Source organism: Topomyia yanbarensis, chromosome 3 (genome assembly GCF_030247195.1).
Source record: "Topomyia yanbarensis strain Yona2022 chromosome 3, ASM3024719v1, whole genome shotgun sequence".
NCBI classification, from domain to species: Eukaryota; Metazoa; Arthropoda; class Insecta; order Diptera; family Culicidae; genus Topomyia; species Topomyia yanbarensis.
This window is the reverse complement of record NC_080672.1, coordinates 141258573-141281874: the sequence shown is the minus strand read 5'-3', so window position 1 is coordinate 141281874 and position 23302 is coordinate 141258573. Positions and strand designations below refer to the sequence as shown.

General features: G+C 37.2%; 1 protein-coding gene across 1 annotated transcript; it reads right to left on the bottom strand.

Annotated features, from left to right (window-relative positions):
- Positions 1-1360: 1360 nt before the first annotated feature.
- LOC131687254 (glutathione S-transferase) lies at positions 1361-17955 on the bottom strand. Its single transcript, XM_058971326.1, has 7 exons — positions 17798-17955; positions 8697-8852; positions 6954-7121; positions 3102-3244; positions 2863-3028; positions 2063-2230; positions 1361-2002 (listed from the first exon to the last, which is right to left on the bottom strand). Exons 2-7 carry the CDS (start codon positions 8827-8829, stop codon positions 1692-1694), a joined length of 1089 nt encoding a protein of 362 aa, XP_058827309.1. The 5' UTR covers positions 8830-8852; positions 17798-17955; the 3' UTR covers positions 1361-1691.
- Positions 17956-23302: the final 5347 nt, after the last annotated feature.

Sequence of the window (23302 nt, the reverse complement as noted above, 5' to 3'; positions counted from 1 at the left end):
TTGTGGAATGGGTGTGATATTAGCTTAGGAACTTGGCGGGTTCCCCGGGGTCGTCATGAACCGTCATAGGTGGCCAATGTGGTCAAAGCTGCTTTGATTGATCATTAGTGATCCAGACCCGCAAACTAGAGTAATGTTACATCAATTTTAATATGTTTTACATCATTTGAACATCATGGTGGTACCAGTTTATATGGGAATTTGCTGTGTGACCGCACTCTTCAACCCGTAACTCCGGAACCGGAAGTCGGATCAACTAAAAATTCAATAGCAGCTTATGGGGGCGTTATACCTTTCAGATGAAACTAAGTTTGCGAAAATCGTTTCAGCCATCTCTGAGAAAATTGTGTGAGTTTAAATGACACACACATACACACACACATACACACACATACATACACACAGACATTTGCCGATCTCGACGAACTGTATCGAATGGTGAATCATTTGAACATCATGGTGGTACCAGTTTATATGGGAATTTGCTGTGTGACCGCACTCTTCAACCCGTAACTCCGGAACCGGAAGTCGGATCAACTAAAAATTCAATAGCAGCTTATGGGAGCGTTATACCTTTCAGATGAAACTAAGTTTGCGAAAATCGGTTCAGTCATCTCTGAGAAAATTGTGTGAGTTTAAATGACACACACATACACACACACATACACACACAGACATTTGCCGATCTCGACGAACTGAATCGAATGGTGTATGACACTCGGCCCTCCGGGCCTCGGTTAAAAAGTCGATTTTTACAGTGATTGCATAGCCTTTCTTTATATGAGAAAGGCAAAAAAAGATTAACGCAAAATAAAAAGAGCAACAACACAATTCCTACTGAAGTAGTGGTCCTGGATGGCTGAGGATTACGAGATACAATAGGTTTAGGTTTAGTCATTAGTCTTAACTACTACGAACCCATCCGACACTACCACGAGACAGTAAGCATCGGTGTCTGTTGAAGATTCTTTTTCGTCAACAGGCATTTAGTCAATTTGTTGAACTGGGTGGATTGGTACTCAAGAATCGGTAAAAAACTTCAAAGTTTGAGGCTTTCTAGAATTTTTTATTATATGAAACGTAAAAAATCAAAACCCTCCCCTTGAGAATCTTCTGCGCACGGCATGCTTCAACCTATAGGTACTAGGTCACTTGAAAAGTTCATTCAACGTTTGTTTTTTTAGCAGCGTGTTATAAACACATAAATGCTTTAGGCGATGTATTTCAAATGTTTAAATTAATTGACGGTTTTACAGCTGAAGGGAACAAAGTAGAGTGTGTGAAATAATTTACATAGAACTTTATACGATCTGTAACAGAAATCCGCAGAAGGAGAATGGTGTGATTAAAGGAAAAAAACTAGGACTTGTATACAATTTATTTTTCGACCCTGTAGATAACTTAAAATATTTCTTTACACTTTATAACGTACTGCGATTACATACTAGCTAGTTTCTTGTTTGTGTGGAGATGTACAATCAATGAGTGAAATACGGATTTTAAAAGATGCCACCTTGAGCAGGAATAGATGCGTTTTCAATTCCTTTCAATAGTTGGTTCCTACACGCCACTTACCCTAATGAGCAGCACAGAAAATAAATAAAACCTTATCGCTACTACGCGTGACTACATCAGGCGCAGGTTTAGAAAGTAAAGTTCGATTTCAATTCCATGTGAGCAAACTGTCCCTTCTAGACTTCTGTCACTGGTCTTTTGGCAATGTACGCTTGGATGTTCTCATTTGCCAGCACATTATTCACGACCTCCTGCAGATTGGGGAAATTTTCGAGTAGATTGAGCTTGGTCAGATAGTTGAGGTAGTCCAGGATTCCGGTGAAGTACACATCAGCCCAGGTCGTCTTTCCCAGCACCAGGTGACCATTGTTCTCCTTGGCGATCACGTTCAACTTGGTCAAGTAAAAGGGAATCACTTCGTTGTTCAACGTGATCATCTTCTTCTCCTTAACACTGTCGTCCGGTTCGTAGGCAACAATGGCGATTTCTGCAATTGAAGTATCATCATATAATATGGGAAAAATAGCTAAGATGAATGGGAACTTACTTAGACGAAAGTCGTTGATAGTATCAACAATCGCATCAATTTGGAGCTCCTCCACGGGATTGGAACCAGCCAGGCCAACCTGCTTGCCCACATAGCGGCACATAGCCAATGATTGGTGCACTCGCTTGCCGTCGACCTCTAGCACCGGCATCTGTCCCATGGGCATTGCTGAAATGGTACAGATAGGTGCGCAAGAAAACAGAAAGATGGTTGTTAAATTTTAATATAAGCTGGATTCGCTTCAAATTCAGCATTGTCTGAATATGCTTTTGATGCAAAATTTCAAATTGAGCAAGTGTCTTGTCGTGTATAACGGCGTTGATAAGCAGCTTACTTGTTGGTTTTTTTGAATGGGACAGACTTACTTTCTGTTCTCTGGGGTTGGGAGGCGGTGCTGCTATCAGCAGGAGACACAAACGCTGGTTATGTACATCAATACAGACAAATTCTTAAAAAACTGAAATAAAATACGTTTATCATTGCAAACAGGTGGCGGGCACTGTCTTGTTAATTGCAGCAAGGAAAACATGGAATTTTCTGTATGTGGCTCTTCAGATAAAATGTGTTTTTTCTTCAATTTATTGAATCATATTTTTAAGCGTTTCTTATTTTTATTAAAAACAATATGAAGTGATGCTTCTGTGCTCGATCGGCTATGATTCTGCAATGTAATGTTAGTTTGACGGTGTTTTGTGACATTTTAATGCTTGAATCTGACTTTTATTGTGTCTTCTGGGTGTACCCTGTGGAGTGTGGTATGTGAAGTGACTGCATATTGCATCTGACTGTTGGTTTCCTTTAAATTTCCGTTTCTGGTCGCTTGTCAACCCAGTTCTTGATCGACTCGATGTTCATTACGTTATCGACAATCTTCTTTAGGTTCGCATGGTTCGCGACGAGGTCGGACTTGGTCATGTAGTTAAGGTAATCCAGAATTGCCACAAAGTATAGGTCGGCCCAGGTCAACTGTAAACAGAATTGTTGTTAGTAGGTTGGTTCTGGGCTCGGTGTATCGAGTGTTCCAAGGGTTGGAATTTACTTTCGAAAGTGCCAGATGGCCATTGTTTTCACGGGCAATATCATCCAGCTTCTCTAGGTAGAATGGAATGACCTCACTGTTCAAGGTTACCAGTTTCTTCTGCTTCACGTCGTCGTCTGGTTCGTAGGAAACAACAGCGATTTCTACAAAGAACGCAATGCTTAGTTGTTGATGAAAGGAATTGATGATGGGGGAAGTGATCGTCGACATTTCTCTGTTGATTTAACTGTTCATCTAACTATTGGGAATCAAAGGTTTGGGGGAAATACGCCCCCTTATGCTCTAACTGACCCCAATTCAAAATAATATTTCAAAGGTTTTCTTCAATTTAATTCCACTATATTTTTATAGTTAAATGCACTTGCACTTCACTTTTTCTTTATAAATGCTCACTTGGCTTGGCTGCCATTTTCACAATATATACGCGAACGGAGGTCTTAGTAGAATGTACGTAATGTTTCAAAGGTTTTCTTCCATTTAATTCCACTATGTTTTATAGTTAAATGCCCAATCTAACCTTTGAAACATTACGTACATTCCACTAAGACCTCTGTTCGCGTATATATTGCACAATTCAAAGTTTTTTCGACATATTCAAATAAAAATAAATAAATAAATATTAGTTCACACCGAATTGCATTGAGGAGTTGACATTAATTTGAAGAAATTTTTCAAAAGAATCCATGAATTCATAAGCGGTTCAAATAGGTACGTTTATGACCCTTGCGTGATATTTGGTGAACAAATATTATTATTGCTCGGTATTTTAGAGCAGTTTAATTGCTTTTTATTACTACGTTAGAGTAATACTGTAAATTTTTGTCGGTTTAATCGGGTATAGTATTTGACTTCCCCGACTAAGTGCCAAGAATATAAAAGCACCAGCTGCTCTCGCTGTGAAAGAGCATTGCTCTCCTCCACAACTAACAGGAAAATGCGATCAAAGGAGGCAGGGCAGCGGCATCGCTGGCGAAGCACTATGTGGTGTCGGTTATTCATCCCAAGCCAATAGTGAAGGGTCGCTGCAGGAGTAGCAACAACACCGGAAGAACTCGTTTGATGTTGCTCTAGCCCGTTGGATTAGAACAAATCTGCCATACCTTGGTGCAGCTGGTGATAAGCACCACTAACAGTGAAGTGATTTGGTAAAATTGCAGCAAAATAATCTTTCACACCATTTTGAGCGACTTAGTGGGACGCAACATTTCAATTGTAGCATATAGCGAAATATTACTTTCCTTAATTTGGAGTAAATTTGATTTGTTTTTCATTTTCATTGCTTTGTGATTAGCAATATTTGGTGAATTCATCTCCGCCACCTTGAAACTAAGTGTTAGTCGGGCAAAATAAATCTGAACCAGAGTAATAGTTAACTTAGACTTTTTAAATATTTTGTAAAGAATAAAATAATTCCACAAAAATTCCTATTCCGCCTCGGTTGAAGCAATTACAGTTACACATTTTGGCCTCCGCAAAGATAAAGGGACGAGTGATTGTCTTGCGTTGCTCGCAACAGAAATTCAAATCGCCTATACTAGCAAAGAGCAGATGGCATCAGTTTTCTTGGATATTAAGGGGATCTTAGATTCAGTTTCTATCAATATTCTTTCTGAGAAGCTACAGCAGCATGGCTGTTCACCGATTTGAAAGAACTTTTTGCTAAACTTGATCCCCGAAAAACACACGCATTTTTCGCATGGTGTTACTTTTAGATAAATCTTCCCTAGGGCTCATGTCTTAGCTCCCTACTCTACCACATTTACGTGAATGGGACGATTTTTTGTCAATTCCTGCACGCTAAGGCAGCTAGCAGATGACGATGTGGTCTCTATTGCAGATCCCAAAGCTGTCGATCTGCTAGGGCCATTGCAAGATACCTTGGACAATTTGTCTTCTTGGGCCCTCCAGCTAGGTATCGAATTCTCCACGGAGAAAACTGAGCTAGTCGTATTTTCAAGAAAGCGTTAACCGACACAATTACGGATTCAATTAATGGTTCGACTCTAAAGGTACCTCGGGATGTCACATTGGGTATCTGAAACAGAAGAGCCAACAAAGGATCAACCTTCTCTGTGCAATAATTAGAGCCTATTGGGGTGTCCATCCGGGAAAGCTAATCAGGCTGTACCACATAACGATTTTGTCGGTGATGGAGTACGGATGTTTCTGCTTTCGCTCTGCTGCGAACATAAATTTCATCACTAGAGAGAATGCAGTATCGCTGTTTGCGCATTGCTTTGGGTTACGTGCACTCGACCCATACGATGAAGCTCCTGGGACGTCTTTCAGGTAAAAAATCGATTTTGAGACGTCTCATATCGATTGCTCATTCGATACGATATCTTGAAAACATTGGTGATTGAAAATCGCTCAAAAGTGATCCCAAACATTTTTATAATAAATATCATCAAGTTTACTGCGGCTAAATGTTCTACACTGACAGATCAATTCGCGACGGGACCACAGGCTTCGGTATCTTCAACTAAAATTTTACTGCCTAGTTCAGACTAAGTGATCCTGCTTCAATTTACGTCGCAGATTAAGTTACCATTCAGTATACTCTTGGGGTCATTGAAACCTTGCTCCCAGACCACTTAATCGTTTCGGACAGTCTCTGCTCCATCTAGGCCCTCCGTGCAGCGAAGCCTAGAAAGCACTCACAGTATTTTCTGGGAAAAATACGGGAACATCTGAGCGCTTTATCTGAAAAGTCTTACTAGATTACCTTGGGTTGGATCCCGCCACACTGCTCTATCGTGGGCAAAGAGAAGGCGGACTCTTTAGCTAAGGTGTGCGCAGTAGATTACGAAAGACTAATTTGCTTCAATGATTTTTTTCAGTATCTCTCGTCAGGGGACGGTCGGTAGTTGACAAACTTCATGGAGCAAAGAGCATCTGAGACGGTGGCTACATTTCATTATCTCGAAGGCGCTGATGAATGCTTGGTTTAAGGGCTTGGATGCGAGCCGGAACTTTATTTGTACGATGTCATGTCAAGGTTTACGTCCAACCATTAAACGTATAGGGTTTTATGAGAGTAATCATTGCGTTTGTGAGGATGGCTATCACAACATCGAGCATGTTGTTTGGCTGTGCGCAGAATACTGTGTTGCCTGGTTCTAACTAATAGATCCTCTTCGGGCCCGAGGTAGATTACCCTATGTGCCAGTCTAGGACGTCCTGGCAAGCCATGATCAGCCCTACATGTTTTTTATGTATCTCCTTTAGAAAATTATTAATGCCCAGGCTTAGTACATTTTGCCTTCTTTGATAGACGTCCAACCAGATGACATAGAGAACGTCATGGTGGCATCAGAGTGCCAATAATTATCGAAAATATTGACCCTCCCATCGCTATTATAGGCTGGAAACCACTATAACCAAGTGTGCATCGCCGTCACAATGATCAACCAGCCAAGGACAATGCCAATTATACAATATGTATCCAACTTCCTACCTATTTCCTTACTAACATAAGAGGGAAACAAACCGTCCCTAAATCCGGCTTTCTCTTCCCCCACTAACATGTGAAATTTACTTTAAAACATGAATAATCGATTTCGTTAAGCTACCGTTAAATTAACATATTTAAATAAAAAGAAAACTCGTACATCAACCCAACAGATTCTAAGAATTCAAACGGAGGCTTGTATTAATAACTACTGGTTTACAAGACCAGCTAACAACTGGAGAAGCTTGACAAGTTAGAAACTACCAGCAAAGTCATTCATCGAGTGAATGGTACTAAAAGGCTTAGCTTTATAAATGCTTAGATTTAGATTCAAGACAGATTATGACGACCTAAACAGAGAAATGACGACGACCATTTCAACCACGTGGGCTCGCTCTTACTCAGACGGAAATCATTGACGGTATCAACGACGGTGTCGATCATGAGATTTTCCCAATCATCGGCACCGGCCAGGCCCACCTGTTTTGCCAGATAGCGGGAAATGGCCACCGACTGGTGCACCTTTTTGCCATCCACCGCCACCACCGGCATCTGTCCCATCGGCATAGCTGAAAAATACAAGGGGGAGAGAAGAAGAAAAGCAAATTGTTTGTTTGGTTATGGTTACTTTGGGCAAGGAGTTTTTTCGGCTGTCACTGTGATAACACCAATGCCTCCCAGAAAGCTGCCACCTAGACGGGGTGATAAAATGATAAAGCCGCGAACCAACAGTGCACTATGAGGTTGATAAGGAGATGAGTAAGCTGCTCTGTGTGTGATATGTGTGAAAGAGTGGGCGAGAATAGCGAAAATATTTTTGTTTTTCTAAATCCAGCATATATTAAAATTAGTAGAAATATTGTCCATAGAATAATAAAAGTTTTCCTTGCTGCATGTTTAATTAAGTGGATCATTAAGTATTTATTCACAACACACAGCTATCAAACACATTGCAAACGGTTTAAAAATCAATCATACTAAAATAATCCACCTCAACTATTAAGTAACACTGGTTATATCATGGGATAAGTTAGTAAAGTACTGTCCATGCAGGCAGGCAATGTAACGACATCGAGTGCAATCGTGTGACAATTTAAAATAAACCAAACATTTTCGACACGTGCATCTAACGGAAATGGTATGATTACCGTAAAATATAGTGTCTTTGATCAGTGGCTTGGAGCAGATGCAAATGAATATGTTCAAAGCGTCATTGAATTGCTGAATGGATTTTTAAGATGAAATTTAAACCACGATGACTCATTTGAAAGCAAACTTCCTACCGATGAGCTGAAACTAGTCAATAAATTGATAGAAAAGGATAGTGTAAGCACTCGATACTTTGTAATCAACAAAGTGACCAGGGCTTTCGCAAAAAATATTGGTAGTGAATACTATAGTCGATTTTTAATGAATTTTACTGGTATAGTACGTTGCGCTGGGTATTACTTTGGAGTAGTTCAATTTAGGAAAAGGGAAGCGAAGACGAGTCGTTTGGTTCTTTAATAAATTTAAAATTGTGCGAATGGAATCATGTACTAAGTAGTAATATTTTAAGCAAAGAAGCACTACAATAAATTTTTAAAAACCATGTTCTGTATAGCGAAAGAGGTAATGTATTTCGGATAAGTATCCAAAAGATATGATCTTTTTTACTATACAAAAAAGCTTGTTAAAATTTGTTCCAGTACAATAGCATTATCCATGGATCCGGCTTTAATCAATGAAATACTAAACAGTGAAATGATAGAAAAAGCTGCTTCTGTTCGACAACAAAGTAATGTGAGATAAACTGAACACTAAGGCTAATAAGGTTCCATAAAGATTATGTATGTGAATTATTGCATGTATCAATTTCCCGTGTATTCTTAATACAATTTTTTGCTGTTCAAAGTCACTCTATTTTCCGGTATGTACCAATGAACAGGCAATATGATATCTTTGCCAGAGTAAATCTACCGGTTGAGCACTTTGTGAATTATTACGTCACAATCACAAGGACATAATGTTACTAAACAATGGGCGATTGTCAACACACATAAGATAGCAAACATTCAATCAACTGGTGATAAGCACAAGTAAATATGACAACAACGATGATAAGCACAAGTTAGGATAGAGGGAAAAAACAAATCACGACTCACTTGGTTTCAGTGCTGGCCATTCTTCGCGGGTGATTCTGATATCATCGAAAGGCAGATTGCCGTAGGACAGCAGAAAACGTAACGGCTCACCCAGAGCCTTGACGTTGAAGTAGTAGACCTTGTAGTCCGGCATGGTGGAGCTATTGACTTGATGCGCTGTGGAGTGAAAAATAGAGAAGGTGGTTTGATATGATTGTTTGAGATGTTCAGTGACGATAAGAATACACATATCAAATCTTTAAAAAGAAAAGACCTTGCCACAAAAATCCTTTAGCGAAATTTTTCCTTTCTTTTTCAGCAGACTTTGCAGGCAATTCTTAGCGTACAGGACAATTGTGTAGCTAGTAGGGGAATTGTGGGAAAAACCGACACTGTGGGTAAAACCGACACCCCACAACATTTCCTAGAAATCAAATTTTTATTCATTTCATAATGATACATTATTATTAGTACGTTTATTTAGAGCATTTGAAGAAAAATTGGATTTACGTTAGTACGCCGAATGTCATAAAAATAAACAAAACATACGACAGCAGCGTTCATACTCGTCTGGATGTTAAATTTCGTTGGTAGATTTTAAGGTTTTAACCGAACAAAAGCTTTTCAAATCACCACATTTTTCAGTACCTATTATTATCGGCCTGTCCTATGATCAACTAGGTGCATTGAAGACGAGTTTGAGAAATTTAATATTTTTAATCGCTTTTATAAAAAAATGTGCGCTGTTGGGGTAAAACCGACACCCTATGGTTAGGGTAAAACCGACACGCTGTTAAGATGGTTGTATATACTTGCGATTCATTTCAAAATACTGGGGATCTTTGTGACACTTCAATTAGCCTATTAGAACACTATAGTATCAGCAGAAATACACAGAAATACTTTTATTGTGTTTATTTCTTGTAAGTCTCTTTAAAAATCAAAAATTGAAATTTTTGCTTATCTGATTCTATCGAAGCTGTTGCTATTTCTGCAAAAAGCTCATCAAACCGAATTTCTAGTGTTCTCTTGGTTTGTCATAGACGAACTTTATCACAATGAGACAATGATCTTATGTATACCCCAATAGATCGTTGATGATCAGAGTCCGAAAAATCAAATCTGAAAAAGATAGTTTTACTAAGAAGTGTGTGTGTCACTTATAAGTGAATGAATCCAATTAGTAGAACGTAGAACGCTTGCAAATCTTCTCTTACGAAATAAAATGATACTGGAGGTTGCAATGATGTGCGCAAGGATTATTTGGAAATACTCATTAATAAATAATCCTATAGCATAAAATACTCTTATTTATAGTACTACGCTTTCGAACTTTCTTCCCCTCGCTACACGATGAAGCAATAAAAAGCACATATTTGCATCATACATACTCACACTTTATTATTCACGCATATATCTCATTTTTAATAAAGATAAAGATTTTAATAAAGTGGAGAGAAAATAAATTAAAGGGAGTGTCGATCTTACCCCTATAGGGTGTCGGTTTTACCCGCAGTGCCTACAAAAAGTCACTTTGTTTTCCAAGTTTTACAACCAATAATTTTTAATGGAATTAATTTTTTGAAGCGCTGAAAAAATTAAGTCTTGTTAAGAATTTTCTGAAGAAGAATTCTGCATAAAAACTATAATTTTATTGGTTTTGTGGCAACTTAGAAAAATTGTTAAGCTTAAGGTGTCGGTTTTAACCATAATTCCCCTACTACGATCCTACTGACACCTAAGCATTCTTCTAGTCGGGGCCCGAACATATGGCGACCGGCTTATGAGACCGGCGAAATCGTGTTGTGGTTGATTTATTTATTTATTTATTTATTTTATTTATTTATTTATTTATTTTATTTCGTCAATCGATGTAGACTACAGAAATTTCTAGCCTCTTCTATACATTTTTTGAGATAGTCGTTCAAATCTGAAATCCAACGATTAGGAACGGCAACAGTTTCTGGGATTAATTTTAACGCACGTTGTGTATAAAGGTGCAGTGGCGTAGTCTGAGCGAGAGAAGGGGTTTACCAAAATTTTTCAGAATGAAGAAAATTTTTAATTTTTTTTAAGATAAATAAAAACTGAAACTGATGTCTTAGTTGGAATTCTGCATTTGTTTAAATTTATCATATAAAATAACTTTTGCATGCACTCAAAAAGTAGTTTATCCCTGAATCTGCAGCCGTTCTTAATCCTCGAATTTCAGATTTAAGTGATTTATATGAGGGTAGTCCCTAGAAACATTTTCAAAATTTTCATTAAGTGAAAATTTTCAGAGCGATCATAAAAAGCTATAGAAAATGTTTGATTATTTCCCTTTGCCGATAACTAAATAAAACTCCTATGGCGCAATTGCTGCATTCAAATTAGCAGGCTAAAATGGATTCTATTTTATTTTTGTTGTGTCTTTGGAATTACCCACCATTCCTTTTTGTAGACTGGTCTGAAATACTAACGGAACGCGTACATCATTATCAACATTAGGTATAAAAGTTGCTGATAACCCGTTTTACAAGCACTTTATTTTGATAAACGAGATTCTTTTTCATTTAAAATAAATGTGTACTGCCGCTATACGCATCATAATTGTTCGATTTTCTATGGGAATACTAATGAGAGAATTATGCTTAGAACACTAAATGTACACTAAGACCATTTTGTCTTGACCCCAAAACTAAGCCATACACTAACCCTAGCTTCTGCTAGCAACGAGAAAATTCTTAAAAGCCCGGTGCTCTTCAAGAATTCGCGCTATTGTCCACCCTCTATTTCCTGTCCAGATTCTAGGCTATTCCGATGTTGACATAATCCTTTAATTCTAAGTCAGTGTCTTTAATGAAATAATAAGTTTGTCTCTCTAATTTTAAGTGAATTTAATCCACTCATCTTGGTAAAATAAAAATGATCAAGATGTAACATTAGTTTAAAGAAATTCTCAGCTTTAAGATTATTTTTAAAGAAATTGAAATTAATGCACGTGTCGTGTCAAATATGAGAATGAGAAATAGTTAGAATTTGTGACCGTGAAGTACTTTAGCGTTTTCTACCTTAGATTTTTGATTCAGCGGAAATCAGGCTTGGCTTACAAGCTTAGTCGTAGTAAAGTCCATCTACAATCGACGGAATGGTTTCCATACGACACAACTATGTGCTGTTTGAATTCGTTTTATTGTTGATATAACATGGTGTTATAAGTGTTTGACATCTATCAACATGACGAAAACATCACTTTTCTTCCATTTATTGTCCAATATTTTAGCTCAATGACAAGCATCTAAAGATCGATTCATTCCGTATCGTTTCTATCTAGTGTGAATCGGGCTTGCAGCAAAACGAGCAGAACTGTCAGTGGGACCCATAATTTGTGTGCCTGCAGAGATGTTGGCTCATGTCGGTTCAATACAAGCAGGATAGGGGTGCCATATACGTGGCAAAAATAATCGATCAGTGTTTAAGAAAAATTGTCATATTTATTTTTTTTATTTATTTTTGCCAAATACGAGGTAAAAGCCGAGTATACCACTACTGTGTTCCGATTATATTTCACCGTAAAAAAATGTTTTCGGGTCACCCAGGGGGAAGATCACGTTTCACTACTTCAAAAAAGGTTATATAAGTCATCTTTTTATGTACAAAGTTCATTAGTGCTATATGCGCCGAATCAGACAATCAAAGGATGTGCTATTGAAGCCGAATGGTTTTCTCGACATCCTGCAAAAAACACATAAATTTATTATTGATTAAACACCGCAATTATCCTTTTTTTACAGAATATCTCCATTCTGTTTACAGAAATAATATTTTAAGTGCAAAATCAGAAAAGGGAAGTGCTATTCGTACAAAAAAAACTTAATCATGCAAAGGCACATCTCGAGAGTACAAGTAAAAGAAATTCTTGGGGTTTGATTTCTTCCTAATACAATTTGCTTATAATATTGATTGAAGAATAAAAACTCTCATTAATTCGACCAAACGGAACTTTATAATATTTTTTTTATTTCGATTATAGAGGTTTAACCTTAAGGTCATTCGCATCTTCGGGTTAGAAAAATCTCTTATGAAAAATTTCTAACCCTATGTCGGGACTCGAACCCAGGTGCGCTGCGTACAAGGCAATCGATTTACCAACTACACTACGCCCACCCCCTTTATAATATTTCTGAAAAAGTCGAGACGAACAATTTTCACGTTTACCCCTATTCTATGAAAGCGGTGATTATTATAGATGACATCAATGCTCTCCAGCGTTAAGGGGGGTAGTGTGCAAAAAATCGGCTTCTTTTTTATTCGCTTAATTTTTAGTATTGAACCTCTAGGCAGGGATGCCATTATGCCAGCTTCCAGACAAAAAGACAAACCTCTCATTCTGCCAGATTTTTAAATTACAGCAGTGTTTGCACACACATTTTAGAAATTTGGGGCATATTTTCCCCAATTTATCAAAAAACTATTGATAAATTTCGATGACTTTGAGATCGCTGTTAAGTGACAGATTTTGCCAGACATTTTTAGTTGATCTGCCAGATATTCTTTGAAAAATAGTGGCAACCCTGTCTAGGGTAGTCTCCCGCAATCTTTGTGGCCACGTTTCTTTTGTTTCAAATAGCCATGCATTCCTCGCGCATATTTGTTATAACACACGCATACATTGGCAACAATTTTCGAAAAACTGACGGCGATAAAAATATAGTGTAAACAATACACTCTTGATTTTTAAGAGAATGCACAATATGTGTAGCCTGTAGATGAATCACAGAAAACTGAACAATAAAAAATTCTCTCTATAATTTTGAAGAAAAGTGAGCGAATTTTACAGTAAAATATGGGATTTTTCGGGTTTCATGAAGCCATTTTCTGAAACTCGAACTTTTGTCTATTTGTGGTTCATCGAGTAACTACACATCTAAGCTTTACAAAACTTATTGAATTTCCCGTATCAGACAATTTTATCGAGCACTTTACACCAGACGCCCCCTTAATTTATAGTAGAAAAAATTGAAATTTGTTATTTATGTATATTTTTGCCGTGAAAAGGGCCGGTATTTTTCGACAGAAACATTCCTTGCACGAAAATAGTAGCATGCGAATTAGCAATGCCTTCAATGGTAGATCTTTTCTGCCGGCAATGATGGTGTTTTCCAAAAATTTGGTCTAGTTCGATACAATAGAAGAAAACATCCTCAAAAAATGGGATGTACATATTAATATGGGACACAGTGATTAATAAATAGTATAATAAATAGATAGTATTCGAAGAAGTTTCTTGTGGACGAGTTGAGAATGACGTTGTTTCTACTTGATTGAAGTCAGAGGCGTAGCCGAACTTACTCTCAAAATGACATAATTCCGAAACCGTTTTGATGAAGTTTTAAAACACCGAAGAAGTATTCCAATATAAAACAGCGCATCGTCTAATATGATAATTTGAGGAATTTATTCTCCTAGAAGTTGTAATGGAGAATTAATTCTTAGTAGTAACAGACTTCGTGTCTTCAGCAAACTTGTTGAGACTTATTTGAAACCACTTTGTTGAAGGTATGAATATTACATTACATATCAAGCGAACGATATTTATAAAATGTTATCAAATCCATTTTTTCCAAAATAACTTTTTATTCTTAGCTTCACAAACTCAAACTTTGGATAAAATGCTAATTTCATTGTTTATAAACAGCAGAAGAGATTTATCATAAACAGTAATAGCATTATAACTTATTTAAAGCTTTTCTTTCACAAATAGCCTAAAGTATTTCGATAGCCTGGATACATGGAGTATAAATGTATTCAGCAAACTGATGTGTAATATCACTCTCGAAAACTTAGCCAAAGCCATTAAATTCGAACTAAATTTGTTTGAAGAGTAAATCACTTTTTATCACATGATGTGGATGTTGGAAAATTTTTTGAAGATGCTAAATCTCCGACGTTGGCGGTTTCAAAATGATGTGATCTTGACTTTAAATAAATAATTTCGAACATTTCTTTTACTTATTTATATAAGGTAGACTAGCCCTTACTAATATCATTAGGCAAGATGTCATACTATTCCGATTGTAACTCGGCTTACAGTGATTGGATTGCGCTTAAATAGGTATCAGCATGCTTGCTTCGTTCGTAAAGGGTTACATACCTTTTTGTACGAAAAGTTTCAAGAAAGTTTGAATTTACGTAAGGGCATAAAGCAATGATTTCATTGCAACAAACTTATAGTATTTTTTGGTAGTGCATTTCTCAGTGAAATAAACAAGCATAAGTTTATAAAAATATATTAATAGGCGGACTTATGGCTTTTTCCCCGAGACCCTTTTATATGTAAGAGGTTTGCGGAGATATCGATTGAAGACCAATAGATCAACCAAAATCCCAAAACTCAAAAAATCCATTAGTATATGAGTATTTCTCGTACCCTAAGGATTAGTTTAATAAATATTAATTATGCATTAAAAAAATCTCACATACAAAGCAAAAACTTATGCATAACAAGGAATCGTTAAGGTACGAGAAAAATTATTTACGATCAATTAAAAAAAAATTAAGAAAATCGGTATAGTGGTTTTTTGGCAACGGGATCACGGAAAATCTATTTTTGGAAAAACTACATTTCGAGATAATCGAGTTCTAAATTTCAAGTTACCACTGCTCTTTGTAGACGAAGCGTTCTTGGAATCGCTGTAACTTTCGATAAATTTCTCGGATCTCTATACAAATTTGGAAAATATTGCCAAAAAGTTGTACTTTAATATAAAGTAATAAAATTTTTTTCGATTTTTTGAAAAATAAAAAGGTCTTAAGAAGCAATAACGCGTTTGAGCGAAGTGAAAAATCGAAAACAACGCACCCTTGTTCATTCTACTATTTGACCTAATGCGTCTAATAGAGAGAGAGCAGACAACTATTCAAATTAGGTGGGATGAATACAGGAGCTAAGATGAATTAGGGCACAGTGACCCTAATTGATAATACAACAAAAATCCAATTCTCACAAAAATCGTTCAGGACCTGCTAAAGTCAACGAAAAACGCCGACCATGTCCTCTGCTAGGATTGAAGCCAGTCCCACTGGTTCGAGAAGCTGTCATGCATGCCACTCAACCACCGGCGTCGTCAGTTGCGCCCCATGACGCGGATTTTACAAACAACTAAGTTGTGAAATTGTACCGCTAGGAAACTGTTTTCACAGACTAGGAGCTTATTGAACAAGATTGTGGATTTTGATAAATGCGTTTACGGTGTGGCAATGGTGAGAATCTGGAGGTTGGCTTTCGATCTTATGAAGCAGTGGCGGATCCAGTGGGAGAGTCCTGGGGGTCCAGATCCCCCTTCTCTGAAATTTTTAACTATTTGAGAAATTTAAAATTAGTTTCAAAATCAAAATCATTTCAAACCAAAATTGTTTTTCATTAAATGAGGTTATTGCGTATTACGTATTGTACAAAGTTTGCATTTCAGAACCAGACATATTTCCCCCACTGTTATGGAGACAAATTAGTTCTCATCCATTCACAAAATCGACTGAGCTAACTGGACCTGATCAGTCACCAAATATAGGAAACAATAGCATTGATAGTCATTTTAGTTGTCCAATATTTCTACTTGGTAGCCGTCGGTCACACTTTTAGAACTAAGCTTCTCAAAATAATGTTTCTGACCAAACCCACAATTATGCAACACAGACTACCAAAAATTTCACCAACAAATACTGCGGGCCCCTCGCCACACCCGGACCGGGTGATGGGAGGGTTCACCGCGGCCCAATAGCAACCAACACATGCCATCGCAGACCCTCTGCCAGCACCCTGCTAGGCGCTAGAGAGTATTCATGAGGACCCGATGAACGAAGCAACAGCAACATCACCGCCAACGAAACATAGTAAAACCAGAGAAAAATTAACACAATGATTTGTAAAAAATACTTGTAAACATAACTCTGTAATCCTCTTTTTCTTTTTATGGGCGAATGACCTAACGGTTAAAACCCTAAATAAACAATACAATACAATGTTTCTGAGTTCTAGAACACTCTTCCCTTATATGCTGAGCACGGTTCGGAATATCCCTTAAATATGACAGTTTTTGGTACACGATCATCATTCCCCGGATAATAATTTAAAAAAACCATATTTTTTCTAATTTATTTTCAACGCGAATTGAAATATTTTATGAAAAAATACTCTAAAAATGGAGCAATTAAGATGTCTAAACCATATTTCGAATATAAATATATTATATAGTTTTGATTATAAATATCATGTTCTATAATTATTCTAGTTGTATGGTATAGGTGTAAAAATTGATACACTTGTTAAGCAAATTTAATAGACCGCATCACTAGCAGTTTGTTGCAAAAACGAGGAATTGTTAAATTCCAGGATCATTTGCTACAAAACAACGAAAATGTATTGCTGCCAAACTACAAACTGATTTGATAATTTAACTGACATTCGGATCAAAAACAGTTAAATAGTTTCAAATTCTTATTCACTTTACAGGGTTAATATTTTGATAACACTAAACTTTAAGTTCAATATTGATTAAACATAATTAATTTTTAGGCGGTGTAAATAAAAATACAGATTTTAAATTGTTTTCATATTATCCATAGCTCTTTGTTTGACTACGGAACCAAATGTAGACTTTTCTAAGTTCTTCAATATTTCAGCAAACGAATCAATAATAGGCGCCACAGTAGATTGATGATTTATGAATAATGAACATCACTGATTATCATCCCCGCCTTTCCAAACTGTCTCTTCATGTATAGCACACTCTACCGAACTACCAAGGTCAATATGAGTCGCAGGTAATTGAAAGCAATTTATTTGCAATGCTGATGTTGGAATAATCCACACATTTGCTGTATGTACTGCATCGTCATCATTATCATAATGTTCACTTCATACTATCTCCACACTAAACAGTATTTTTATGCTTGTCATTCACCAATTGTTTCCGTGGCTCCACTAGAACTGATAGTGTCATTTCTTTTTTCAATTAGAAAATTAATCTTTTTTCGCGCGTTATATAATTCACCATTAATCAACTTTTTTTCTCTTTAGAACTCAGTGCGTTCGTACTACACGCACTATTTTGTCAGGATGCACTTTCCGGCAAACCTACCTGTTGATGTTACACTGGTGCTAAGAGGTTGGTCAGACTAAAACAAACCGGTCCTCGTTGCTTTTATTTATATATGGCCGGCTTTTGGCGTCGGCTCCGAATCGTTGCTTGAGTATATCGATGCCGTGTGCATCGTTTATTGGGTTTCATCCCACCAGCGACGATGTCGGACGAGGAACGCGAATCGGGCCTGATAAGAACACACGATGACGAAGCAAATCGCGACTTCGACGAATGGCGCAAAAATGGTAGGATTCATCAAATTTGAATAAAATTTCGGAGATGAAGTCGCCGAAATGTAGGCTTGGTTGTTGGTGTGTGTATGTAAAACTATTAATATAAGGTGGATGATCTCGAGTAGGACTATTTTTGCTCAATATTATATTTAATTGATTTCGCTATGATAATCAACCGTTCGCTGTTGAAACTATTTTCCAATTTGTGGTTTTAATTCAAAACGTAACAAAAATTTTCGATAATTGGATAAACAATTCACTTTTGTCCCAAGTCCCAATAACATTTTTGTTAGATTGAAACTAGATCCTTTTTTTGAACCTCTTTTTCTGTTTTCTTCGTGAATAAGCAGCACAAAATCTCCCTAAGCTTTTCTTGATTTGGTAAATGTTTTACAGAAAATAGAGTAGAACGGTGTGGGCCAGCCAATCTGTTTTTTCTGTGTATGTACCGATCCAGAGATGCCGAACATAATGACTTACATCTCTTTACAACCATATTCGCAGGGTTTCTTATTCTTCTTGGCGATAATTGTCTCGGGGTTTGAGCCCCCAAAACCATTGTGCACGGTCCTGAACTATGTTAACTACCCATGTGGGGTTACATGCAACTGTATTTTGTCTTATTATTATTATTATTATTAGGCCTTGGGCCAGCTGGCTGATTGAGCGTTTAAAATAGCAATCTGTATAGCATTTTAAACTAGACCTGTGCGCCGCCACGCCACGCCGCCGCCGCCACGCCACGCCGCCGCCGCCGGTATTTTTTAACGTACGCCGACGCCGAACGGTACATCGGCGGCGCCCCGCCGATGCATTTTTCCCGCGCCGACAATTCGCGAACTCTAAAATTGTTGACTCATAATTTTATCTACAAATCTAGGAACATTGTCTATGAACCGAATATACGACGGTAACTGATTCATGATTTATCACATCTTGATCATTATTTGGTATTAGTGGTCGTCAATTGGATTACAAAATTAAAATAATCTTGATATTTTCTCGAAAACCATTACACGACACTCGTTATATAATTCAAAGATCCATTTTTGCTTCGTCAACTGGTTATGATTGTGAGCATATAAGTTTCAATTCACCATTCGTGTGCGTAAAATGGTCCACAAATTAAAAAAAAACTTCCACTTTCAAGATATATGTGCCTGAAATTTACGAATATGTGCCTGATCCTAATCTTTGCACGTAATAAATTTCACTGGAACGCAGTGTATTATTCATTGATTTTTTAACCGATTCTTAATTCCTAATATGCTACACACGATTCACCAGTCGAGCTCGTGAAACTGTTCATGATGTAATTCATGAAATAATTAATTTTCCACATAATCTTATTATACTTACGTAAACAATTACAAGGAACTCAGACTATTATTCATGGATTATTCGCTCTGCTTTTTGGTTTTGAAATTTCTATGTGAGCTATTGTGTACAATTGCTAGCAACCAGTCTCATAGGTATGAGCATTAGATACAAAGACATTACTAGGACCTGTAACCCTGTTATTCCTTTGTTAAAATTCAGAGAAATGTTCGGAATTAAATAAAACTGCGCTGAGCAAAATACATTACCTAGCCACAATTCATGTGAAATAATTTAGAAAACTATAAGACACGTGACTCTGTGTAAAAAGTCCAACGGTAAGCTCCAGACTAAAATATCACGATAACACGACGAGAATTTACGAAAATCATTGCACGTCGTTCAATTCTTGACTATTTTAGTCAATAAAGTAAATACAAATCAATGTTTCATCGAGTTATGAATTAGAATCATAAAAATATTAAACATATTTGTCGTGAATCGATGAGAACACTGTACGGACGCGTCTATTCGCGGTAAACGTGGTTGGGTGAATGACGTACGAGGTTTATATATTTTCGCTCGTCGATCTGTATGCATCGTACATACTCACACGCGCACACTGGCCTCTCGTTATTCCGATCTCGGGTAATAGTTCTCGTGCATCAGAATATTGCTCTCGGCCGCTCTATCGCGATTCTTCCATGCACGATGCACACATACCCTTGCAGATAGGACGATGAGACGGCGACAGGCTCTGCGGTATAGAAGCAACGAGATGCTTACATGCACACATCAGCCAGTTGCTATCCCGATTCGAGTATCGAGCGTCTTTTAATGTTTATTTACCGCTCTTTCTCTCAGTATGGTTTCGCTTTCGTGCATGCATAAACATGTAGGTAGAAAGTGAACGAAGAATAAAATGTTCGCTTCGTACATCTTCAACATATGTGTTCGTTCGTTTATTCATTCGGATCATAGTTGTATATTTTTAAGACAATGCGATATCAGAGGCCAACCAATAATACATGCAAGGTCTGTATTCACCAGGAGTGAAATAAGATAAAATGATACCAACATTTTACGCTTTCCGATAGGACTCATTTATCTAGGCCTTATTCTCCACAATATTCAGACACAACCACCTACTAAACATTTGAGTATAATGTCATCTTTTTTTGCGTGAACTAGTTTTGTGAAAACACAAAAATTATTTTCAATACGAGGTTTATTGCCAATTGATTGAATCGTGACCTATTTTTAAAAAAAATTCCCGAAGAATAGTTGAGCAAAGTGATCTTGACTTTTCGCGACGCTGGTGCACAGATGTGGCGATGCAGTGGGTAAGATTTCTAGTCTCATAAATTATTCATCGTGTGATCTAGCCCCACTCAAGAAAGATTTTCAGTGTCAGTTGCACCAGCCCGGTATCACAGACAAATAAGACGTAACACGAGATGAATTTTCATCACCCGTAGAAAAAAACGGTCGATTTCAATTACAAATCGGTGGCGTTAGTGAAGAGATTTTGACACAGAGCTAAATGCGTTACTTAATTTCCGCACCCACCCGAAAACGTTACGGTCTTTTTAATCTCATGCAAACCAAAACAAACAATATAAGCCGGAAATGTGAAATTCATTTTTGTCGAAGTGTCCAAGGTGGGAGTTGTTCACAACCATTTCTTAAGTTACAACACGATGCCGATCGGTGAGTAAGCACATAGCAGGATTAGTAATTTAATTGATTCGTTGTATCGAATGTATGCAATGGATTAGAATTTGTTGGTCCCCGGAATTGCTGGAGAAATTGGCGGGGTGCAGGTGCTACGAAAACTAGAGATACGCTCAGGCCATTTTCAATCAGACTTGTTTAGTGATCAGTTTCAACCTAACAGGAGCTAACACGTCAAGTCGTTGAATGATTATGATTGATAGTAACTGTATATTTAGGTTTTGTCAGGGTGTAGATCTGTATGATTCCAGCACATCGAACATACTTTGCACTCAAGATAGAAGCAGATCGTACGTTGTAAGAAAATGTAGTGCCAGGGAATCGTATTCCTTATCATCGTGGCGATTTTGTACTTACAAGAAGTAAAAGTAAACACCTGGAAACACCTGGAAAATGAAGTAATGTGTCTACCTTGAAAGGTTTCCTTACACGATCATTAAAAGTGACATTTCTGCGCCAATAATAACGCCTCGTGTTGGGGTACCTGATATCTGCGGGATTCTAAAAGAGCGACGGTAAACAACCCAGGGACAACTTGACAGGTAGTGCTTGCTTCATATATGCACCACCGATTTGATGGTGGCGCTAGTATGCCTTCTCTGTTTGAGTACCACGAACAACGAAACGAAAAAGTTTCAAGAGAAAAGTGTGTTTAGTTACGTGTGTTATGAACGCCGTCAACGCGACTAGAACAACATTTTGAAAAAGCTTATTCCAAAATGTGAATAAATAAAACTATTATTAGAGAATAAATTTATCCCTAATTGAAAACCGTCAGCAAAGTTACATAAATCTTATTATATATTTAGCTGGAAGTCGTTGTTTTTAACAACCGGCTCTCTTCCTTCCTAAACATGTTTTGGTTTTCTTGTTGTGTGAAGTTTGAAATCGTTAAATCATTGGTGCTTTTTATCTCGAGAAATGTAAATGAAAAACATTTTGGCCAAAATACATCACCACCAAGCTTAACAATTCGTTTTGAATAGAATTTGTGTTTTTATCAGAATTCTAGCAGCAAAAAGAAATGGTAGAAATGCTTAAATTGATTATTTTCCACAGATATGGAAAATAAAATAGAAATAGTTTCACCTTTCATTTATAATAGAAATAGTTTCACCTTTCATTTATTATCTTGCATTTGGCAAGCAGGGTGGGCCCTATTGGAGCTTCAGTTGAAAAAAAAAATTGATATGGTTGCGAGAATTACATTTTGTAATTTTGTACAATGTGTTCAACAGATGTCGCTAGTACATCGTGGGCGATGATTTTTTTAGATTTTCTTTAAGCTGTAACGTTTGTTTGTATGCGCTGTGAAGCCTGTTACAATAGAATTTGGGAAAGGAATTGTACTGTCAAGATTTTTTTTAGTTACATAGGCGTCAATATTCGTCACGCCGACACACGCCGGCGCGCCGCCGCCGATAGGGTCCAACGGCGTGACGCCGCCAACGCCGCCGCCGCCGGCCAAAAATGTCGCTTACGCCGCCGACGATTAAAAATGCATCGGCGCACACCTGTATTTTAAACCACACTTTAAAACTTTAACCTACAACTAGAATTTGAAAATGCTCGTTCGGTAATTATTTTACCGTACTCGGCAACAATCCTGGTTTAACGTACGTATTGTACTATTATTTACATAATTCGGTAAAACAGGTTGTAGATACCAGACTGTTCGGTAAAATTTTACAAAACCTCGGTAAAATAAATCATGTTCACCGAAATCTGAGTTATTTATGATGTTTACCGAAATTTTTTTCAACAGAATTACCGAACAGCGAAATCTAGTTTGCTTCTCTAGCAGTACTAGAAAATGCTCAGTTTCTATCTTCCTATACTCAATTGGATTTTTCTAGCATATTAAATAGTCTGATTGCACGAAAAAGATAGTTGTTGACAGTGTAAATTAACAGGTTTTATCTGTTTTAAGACAACAAAGATATAGTATAATTTAGTTTTCGCCATTCACTGAAACCACAGAGAACTGAAACCTGGAAGCACTGTTCCAGTGGAATACAATCACGTTAATTGCGATAACTTCAGTTCTATGGATAATACTTGCAACTATTAGTTCTGAAGTTAAAGGTTAAAGCCCTAATAGTTAGCCTATCCTTTGAATTCCTGGAATAAATCGAATGTTGCAGCTGTTCCAAAACGTTATAGTTTGTAAACAACATGGGCATGAATTTTGTTGATTATTATTCTAAAGTTTCAGCAT